This window comes from Limulus polyphemus, unplaced genomic scaffold, assembly GCF_000517525.1.
Source record: "Limulus polyphemus unplaced genomic scaffold, Limulus_polyphemus-2.1.2 Scaffold7177, whole genome shotgun sequence".
Classification (NCBI taxonomy): Eukaryota; Metazoa; Arthropoda; class Merostomata; order Xiphosura; family Limulidae; genus Limulus; species Limulus polyphemus.
Window position 1 is genome coordinate 14,764 of NW_013672787.1, and position 8,984 is coordinate 23,747.

General features: G+C 31.4%; 1 protein-coding gene across 1 annotated transcript in view; it reads left to right on the forward strand.

Annotated features, from left to right (window-relative positions):
• Positions 1-977: 977 nt before the first annotated feature.
• LOC106474403 (probable Bax inhibitor 1) overlaps positions 978-8,984 on the forward strand; it is a 16,329-nt gene continuing 8,322 nt past the window's right edge. Inside the window, exons 1-4 of the mRNA XM_013935094.2 lie at positions 978-1,131; positions 4,638-4,746; positions 7,756-7,876; positions 8,588-8,734. Coding sequence (XP_013790548.1) covers positions 1,082-1,131; positions 4,638-4,746; positions 7,756-7,876; positions 8,588-8,734 — 427 coding nt within the window. The 5' untranslated portion in view covers positions 978-1,081. The remainder of the gene's footprint in view (positions 1,132-4,637; positions 4,747-7,755; positions 7,877-8,587; positions 8,735-8,984) is intronic.

The window sequence follows — 8,984 nt, forward strand, 5'->3', positions numbered from 1 at the left end:
GAAAACAGAAAAAATAAGATCACAATCATAGATTCATAGCAAATTACAATCTACAATCACAAAGAACAGAAATAAGTAACTCTTAATAACAAATCATGGAACATTAATAATCACCACGCACAGAAAATAAAAAATAAATCAGTATCACGAGCAACAAAAAGTAAAACATTTAATTAAGAGTTACAGAAAATTCCTCCCCTCTCTTTTTTTTCTAACTGATGTCAGTATTCCTGCTGAATACTAACTACACTGTATCTATGAGCGACTTGAAATGTCCCAATTCGACGCTAAATAGTGCTGTAACTTATATCTTGAATAGTGTAATTTGTTAGCTAGAGGTCGTGGATTACCTAGAAAGCTCCAAGGATGTGGAGTTCAGTTTTTTCTAGTATATTCGAAGCTATCCTATAAATACAAAATAGTTCCGAAGTGTATAAAGGGATAGAGAGTGAATCTATCAATGCATTAGCTATCGCAGCTACTATATATAACTAAGTTTATTGGTTTTACTGTAAGTACCATCATTTGTAACGTAGGCCTACAGCAATTTATTGCAGCGTACAAGTCTTTAAGGATGTAGAAACCTTGAAGTTGAAAACTTTTAGAAACGTCAATTGAAGAAATAAAAGTAAATTACTATCATTACATCTACTGGACATTGAATTATTTTCACCTGGTAATCTAAAAGAAGTCGGCAACGAAAGAACCATGCTACTCTCATTTTTATTATTTACAAACATATTTTTTACACTCAGGAACATTTCTAACTATACTGCTTACAGTATTTTCCGTATTCAACTTTTAAACTTTTTAATGGATTTTGCAAATGATTGATTTTTACTAAATGTATTAAATATATTTACCTCATATTTATATATATATATATATTTTCATTTATATAAGAAAATCGAACAATGAACATATATCTGTTTGAATATTATGACGTAATTTATACAGTCAAAAAAGGAAAAGCGATTACCAAACCAGCGACGTCATATATAGTAATAAGTTTACGCAGCGATATCGAAATTACTTGGACTGGTGTGTTGTGCAAAGAAGTTAAGGTGCAAGAAAGAAAAAAATGGCAACATTTCGTGTAGAAAACTTCTTCAATACATTTCATAATAAACTGTAAGTAAATTATAATTTATATAATCTTGTTACTTTTTACTCGGTAATTTACATTTTTAATATCATTAGTCAGTTATTCAGTATTGTTTTGTCTGTGAGTGTGATTAGGGACCTTTTAGTTTAATTATGCTGTTTTTAATTATGAACTTATATTAAGCCTAGTTAGGCGTTATTGATCATAATTCATATATAGTTACGTTTTAATATTTTCAAAGTGACATGAAATGTATGCCTAGTGTCATACAGGTTACATCGATCATTTATGATGCGAGCTTTGTTAGTATTACTGGGTTTAATATTTGTAGTCCAAAACACGTAAAATCAGGAGTTCAAGCATGTAACTTGTACATTGTGACTTGTAAGTATAACGGACATAGTAAAATTGGAACTTGTAACAAGCATTTCAAATTCCAGACATAGAATTCAGGAAGAAATTTCATAATTTTTTCCCTCCACAGTTACCATGTAATATAACACTAAACTTTATTTTGATGTAAACCTTGTTAATTATGTAGTCTTATACAATCAGTTTACTAAAGTTTTGTATGTAAGTGTATTCAAATAGCCACTTCAGTTGTTGCCCTAACAAACATGGGGCTGTCACAGTGTCAGAAACATTAAGCCTAACTCAATTTCAAGTACACAAGATTAAGGATCCATTAGTAGTGAAGACAAGACTTGGTTGTCAAGAGGTTGACTATATATATGTGTTGTGGTCTGGGAATTCAAGGGTAATTGGCAGTTGTTATAGGCAGATGATGTCAGTGAGAAATTGTTTAAGGATAACACTGTTGCAAGATTTATTGGTGACTTTAATATTAAAGAAGCTGATTGAGATTCTATGGAATTAAATAGTGAAGAAGAGGTTTCTTGAAGTGATTTAGTATGGTTCTCTAGACCAAATGGATAGAGAACTGATCAGAAAGGTTGTCCTTTTATATTCTGAAGACAATAGGATGAGGGGAACCAAATTTAAGATTTAGAAAAGATGACAAGGTTCCAATTAAGTTAGTTCAAGTAATATAATAATTGCATAGGTGAGGAAATAACAAAATGGAATATAAAGTAGTGGTGAAAAACTTGCCAAATTAAATCATTTTATTAATAAAACAAGAAAACAACATTTCAAGTAACAGCCCTTCATCAGGTTACCAGTGTCAACAATTTGTTTGGAAACGAGATGAGCTACCGTTTCCTGTAGTGAAGACCAGCTCTTTACAAGGAGTTAAGAGGAGCATCAGTGATTCCAAAACGTACTTACCCTCCACTGACACTTTAGCTACTCCTTAACATTGGCTTTGCCTTTCTAAGCATTGGTCTTGCATGCTTCAGTCTTTTATTACATTTCTCTCATGCTTGTCCCTTCACCTGTTCAATGTGGGATTCTAGTTATTTATGTGAGAGGAGGTAGTGTACCGTATCGGAAGTTATAATTTTCCTATACTGAAAATGTATTTCTGATAGGTACTTACCTTGTCACACACTTCTTATCATTCCTCCCCACTGAAAACTGGTGCTTCCATTTTCTGCCAAAACTCAAAGTGATAGTTCAGTAGATTTGAATAGAGGGAGTCACACGTGTCAAGAGAGTATGTAGCACTCTTATTGGTGAAGGGTTGTTGCATGATAATTTGCATGTGAGATGCATTGGAATTAGTCGATTCCATATGGGTGGGAGTGTCAAGGCTTGTGGCATGCACAAAAATTGTTTTTGCATATATAGGGCAGCATTGAATGAGAATAGATATTTATGTAAGTACCTATCGGAAATAAATTTTCAGTATAGGAAAATTATAACTTTAACTGGTGGTGATGAAAAGAAATGTACTTTATCTGATCAGTTTTTAAAAGTGAAAGAGCTTCTCTCAAATTCTATTTTATTGAAAAAAACTTCTAAAAGAAAATCTTGGGGAACTTGAGAGTAAAACCTGTTAACATTCATTTGAAAAGCCTGATGTTAAACTGTAACTTACAAGATACTGGAAAGATTCCTGAAGGCAAACACAGCCAAAACCATCATTAACAACTTGAGTATGTGAAAGATAATTTAGTGCATTCTCATTATGGTAAGAGTTGTTTGATTTATGACATCATGTATTTCTAGTCATTCTGGTTTATAGTACGTCTTCATTGATTTGCAAGTTACTTGTTAAATGTAAATTCTGATCTATGTAGAGCTTACTTTTGATCAAATTCTTTATAAAGGATTAGGCAAAGTGATTGTATTAATTATTTATTATCAATATATATATGTGTGTGTGTTTGTGTAAAAATATTCTAATATCTTTGGTATATTTTATGGAATATCTTTCAAAATATCAATTTGATCATGTCACACGTACCAGTAGTTGTATTCAGTGAACTTTTTTAACAGGAAAGAGAACATTCTTATTCTACTTTGACTTTCCCATTTTAATTTTAATCTACCACTTTATACTGTCTAAATGTAATTATATTTCATGACTACTTACTCCTACTATTGAACATTGTGCCATCTGATTCATGTAATAGTTTCCACTTGACAAGCCTTTTCTCATCTAATATAGAACATGTAAAAATTACCACCTGGCAAGTGTTTATCCCATAACGTTATAATTTGGGTAACTTAATTCATGTGACAGTTATCGTGACTTAAGTTGGAAAAAGAATGTCATTTTGTCTAAATAATTGTTATTTTTTAACATATTAAACTTTAATGTCAAGAATTAAGAAATTAGAAACTACAAAAATGTTTTTTCAGTTGATGCAGTTTTCAAGTTAGTGTATTTGAGTGGTAAAAATGTTTACTGTCATTTTCAAGTTAGTATATTTGAGTGGTAAAAATGTTTACTGTCATTTTCAAGTTAGTGTATTTGAGTGGTAAAAATGTTTACTGTCATTTTCAAGTTAGTATATTTGAGTGGTAAAAATGTTTACAGTCATTTTCAAGTTAGTGTATTTGAGTGGTAAATATTGTTTACTGTCATTTTCAAGTTAGTGTATTTGAGTGGTAAAAATGTTTACTGTCATTTTCAAGTTAGTGTATTTGAGTGGTAAAAATGTTTACTGTCATTTTCAAGTTAGTATATTTGAGTGGTAAAAAGTTTACTGTCATTTTCAAGTTGGTATACTTGAGTGGTAAAATGTTTACAGTCATTTTCAAGTTGGTATATTTGAGTGGTAAAAATGTTTACAGTCATTTTCAAGCTGCTGAGTAATTTGAAAGGTAAGAATTGAGTGTGATTGTTTAAATATCACCCGATGAAAGGCTTAGACTCGAAACATTGTTGAATAAATCACCTTCTACATTACTATCTTTCTAGTGTTAGTTTTTTCTCACTTCAGAACAATGGTTGTCAAGTAATTTGTCACCTGAGATACTGTGGTGATGTTTGTGTTTTTTTTTTTGGAGGGGGGGGGGATAACATTATAGTTAATCATGAAGGGCTTATACATAGAGTAACCGAGTTAGTATTTATGGTATAGAGTACTCGCAGAGTGATAATGTGTGATGGATTTTAACGTAGTGAGGAACCTGTGAGAAAACATCTGAAGAATGTGTACAGTTGTGTGGCAATATCAACATTGGCAGCAGCCGGTGGTGGTTATGTTCATCTTTTCACCAACTTGTTTCAGGTATAGTAGTATATGTTGCAGAACTTTGACATTCTTCACAATTTAAAACACGCAGTATGTATTAAAATCTCCCCCCTTCCCCCCCAAAAAAATGTGTGGGTGTGAAAATAGCAAGTTTAACAGATAGTGAAGTCAAAGGTGTAGCATGAAAAAGGTTAGACGATTTTTTTCACAGCTATCTTTTTTCCAGTTTCGAGATCACTAAAGAATAAAACCATTTAAATGAGTAGTTAATGATTTTCAGCAGTAAATGTTTTTGACTATAAAGAAAGAATTCTAATGGAACTAACGGAAACACAAAGAATGTTTAGTTTGCTACTAACACCACGTTGAGAATTGATGGAAAGTGATTGACCTTAAGGAATTCTTCAAAAGTTAACATCTCTAAAAATATCAAACTTTTTAATCTAATATACATCTTGTGTTTCTGAAAACTTTGGAAATACTACAAATGATAGTAATTTCAAATCAGAATAATCTATATTGTTAGAACAAAGCTAAAAATCAACCTCACCATCATTATATTTAATTAGATAAATATATTAAAGGCTATGTATTCATAAAAACATTCAATAGATACATTCAGTTCCTCTTATAAATACCTGGAAGATGGGTTAGAAATTTGACAGCATATTAATCACTAATTACATTTTCCATAAAATGGATGTTTAGTTGTTATGGACAGTATCACAACAACATTGACAGTACTGTTCAAAGCATGGTAGAACAGTGACAACTTTTATATGATCCTAGTATCGGCAGCTGTCTAATAAAACTAAAAATTATCAACTTTTAGCTCCATCTCTTGACCAATTTGAGATCTAATTACAGCCTTGGCTACTGAGGATTCCCTCTTGTTTTATATACATATTCAGTTAGCAGCAATAATCACTGTGTCGTTAGAATTAAAATCAATAGAAGGCTGAAGAAAAAAGTTGAAAAATAATATAGTATCTAGCTTAACTAAAGTATAATTTGTTATTGTAGGTTATGCTGATTTTATTTTTTCACCACACACACATACACACACACAAAATAAAGAATTTTCACTCTACTGTGTCAATAATTTTTTCATGTGGAACAGAATTTAAAGCAGAGATATTTGTTAACTCTTATTGTCAGATGTTTAGAGACTATAGTTTTTATACTAATACCTTTAATTGGATCTTTTAAAACAGTTGTAAGACTACTAAGTTACCCTTGTGAAGCCTGTAACAGTGGAGCATTCTGCTGGATTGTAACAACATTTGTTGGTATCTGAATGCTACTGACTACCTTCGCAAAGAAAATTTACATTTGTGTGATGAATTTTGCACACTCGTTGTGTGTACTTTAATTCGTTTATTACTTACAGGTGTTTATTCCTCCCTCTTCATTATAACTTGGTTATTGGATGAATTTAATTATAGTTCACAAAAGATATTAAATACAATTTTGATAGTAACAAAATGTACACTGTTTCGACAAGGTTTTGTTACCATCAGGTACGAGGAGTTTACCTAGACACAGGAATATTTATATATTGATGAAACTAACAAGTCATATGACTGGAGATCGCTGAATTTCAGTATTGAATAAACTGACCATTAATTTTCTCTTGGATTGATGCATGTTTTATCCTTATTTTTGCATTTTTTTTTAGTCTGTAATAAAGAGAAGTAAAACTTCTATTCATCGTGTACACGTAAATTCCTTTTTCATGAAACCAATCTCTACCAGTGTAGTGGTGGGGGTAAGTATGAACTAAGGAACATGTAATTAACATTAAAATATTGAACATTTTAAATCTAATATACATATTGAACACAATATATCTTCTCCAAGTGTTAAAAATAAACTTCCTTTTATTCAAAGAATTTTTTTTTGTGTGTGTATGATGTCTGATCAACATGTTAAAAGTATTACTGAATGTGTGTTTAGTATGTGCCCATAACAACTATCAATTATTTTTGAATCATTTGAAGTGGCTGTTGTAGACACCTGTGGATGTAAAATGAGTTACAAATAATATATTACTTGTATGTGTGTGTGTTTGTGAAACTGGTTCCTCCATTCTTTGTAAATTAACTTGTTCAACATAAGATTTCCTGCTTGTCAGCAATTATATTCACGAGACCTTGAAAACAGTGACTTGCAGTTATCAGTGGTGTAGATGTGCTAGTTGAGGTAGGCAGTTTTTTAGTAAAGATCATAGATAACTACCTGAGTTTTTTATTATGTTGCAATAATACACGTAATGTACTGAGTATACGAAACTTTATATCTCTATATATGGGCACTAAAACTGTGGTGAACGTATATGTTTACGAAAGGTTGGGTGAAATTTATCTGTTATCCTGTTATGTAGAAAAATGTATGAAATATATGTAGGATTTTCTTTTTTTAATTTAAACAAACCTGAACAATTTAGAAAAAAAAAGTACATAAAATCAATTCGTAATGTATATTTTACAGTTAATGTACTTACTGTAAACTATCAGATGATGTGTTAACAAGTTCAATATATTACAGTTAACCTACTTACTGTAAGCTACCACATGATGTGTTCACAAGTTCTAGTATAATAAAATGTAGTAGATGTAAAACTAATCCATAAAAGATTTATTACAATTAACCAGCATTGGTTATCAAACATGTTTACTTGATCCATCTAGTAAATTTTTTTTTAAAGCAGACATAATGGATAAGTAACAGTTAACCTACTTACTATGGATTACCAAATAATCCACAATGGATTGATTACAGTTAACCAACTTTGGTTACAAAATGTGTTAAGCTGAATCATCTGCTGGAAACCTAATTCACCCTGGAAGCATGAAAATTACCCCCCTGATATATAGAATTACTTTCCTAACCTTTAAGACATTATTTAAAACCTATCTAAGTATCTTTTCTTCAAATATACACAGGAGCTCCTTTACAGTAATCTCAGTTAGTGAATTTTACAATTTGTTTTAAACTGGCATACACGTAGTGATCCCTAGGTGGCTGTTTATGATTCTCTTACAGGGAGGACTTCTCAGTGCATTGGCTGCACTTGCCTTTTTGGCTCTTCTCCATTTTACTCATAATGATGGAAAAAATGCTGGTATGCGTCTGAGTTTTATGGTGGGATTTGCCTTTGCTACAGGTAAGACTTCATAGAATATGTATGAAGTTTATAAGTCATGTTCTGTATGTGTAAGTGGTGTTTTCATAGAACAGTTGCTAAGGTACAGAAACAGTACCGATAATGTACCTTATGTAGAACAGTTGCTAAGGTTCAGAAACAGTACCGATAATGTACCTTATGTAGATCAGATGCTAAGGTACAGAAACAGTATCAGTAATGTGCCTTATGTAGAACAGTTGCTTAGGTACAGAAACAGTACCAGTAATGTACCTTATGTAGATCAGTTGCTAAGGTACAGAAACAGTACCGATAATGTACCTTATGTAGAACAGTTGCTAAGGTACAGAAACAGTACCGATAATGTACCTTGTGTACTAATTGCTACTCCTTACGTAACTGTTTTGTTTAAATGGTCTAGAAAGGTTATATAAGATTCTTTTTACTGATTAGAAATAAACTACTTGTGGGTGAATAAAATATTTTACCATCCATTTTTTTAAAGAATTAATGTGATTAGTCAATCAGTTAAACAACAGTTAAACAAATAATGAGTTCATAATAATTTCATGCTGTTTCTGTGTAACTTAATTTGATTATTTATGGTTAAAAATTAAGTTAATGTTGGTTGATAGTAACAGGAATTGATGTAAATTATGAGAAGAGAGCAAGTTCAGAGAACTATTTGTAGTTTTACGTTTTTTCAATTAATCACCTTTAATGATTCTGTAGGTTTGGGCTTGGGCCCCCTGTTGAAAGTGGTCATTACGGTCAACCCAAGCCTGATCTCTCTAGCATTCTTGGCAACTTCAACTATTTTCCTGTGCTTCACTCTGTGCTCACTGTTCAGTGAGAGGGGAAGTTGGTTGTTCCTTGGAGGTATGTTGTGTTACTTAATTTTTTATTTGAAATATAAATCTTAATTTATTTCTACTCACTAACTCTTTCGACGTGGGGTCGGTCAATTTGACCGAGTCACGTGACCTTCTGTACTCGTTTAAATTAATACTTATAACTCTCTATATATTGGGTATAGCTTCACAAAATTTGACAGTCTTTCACATACAAAAAGTCATATTTCTTAGTGAAGTATTTTTAATAAAATTAAAGTTTTGTCCATGAATATATT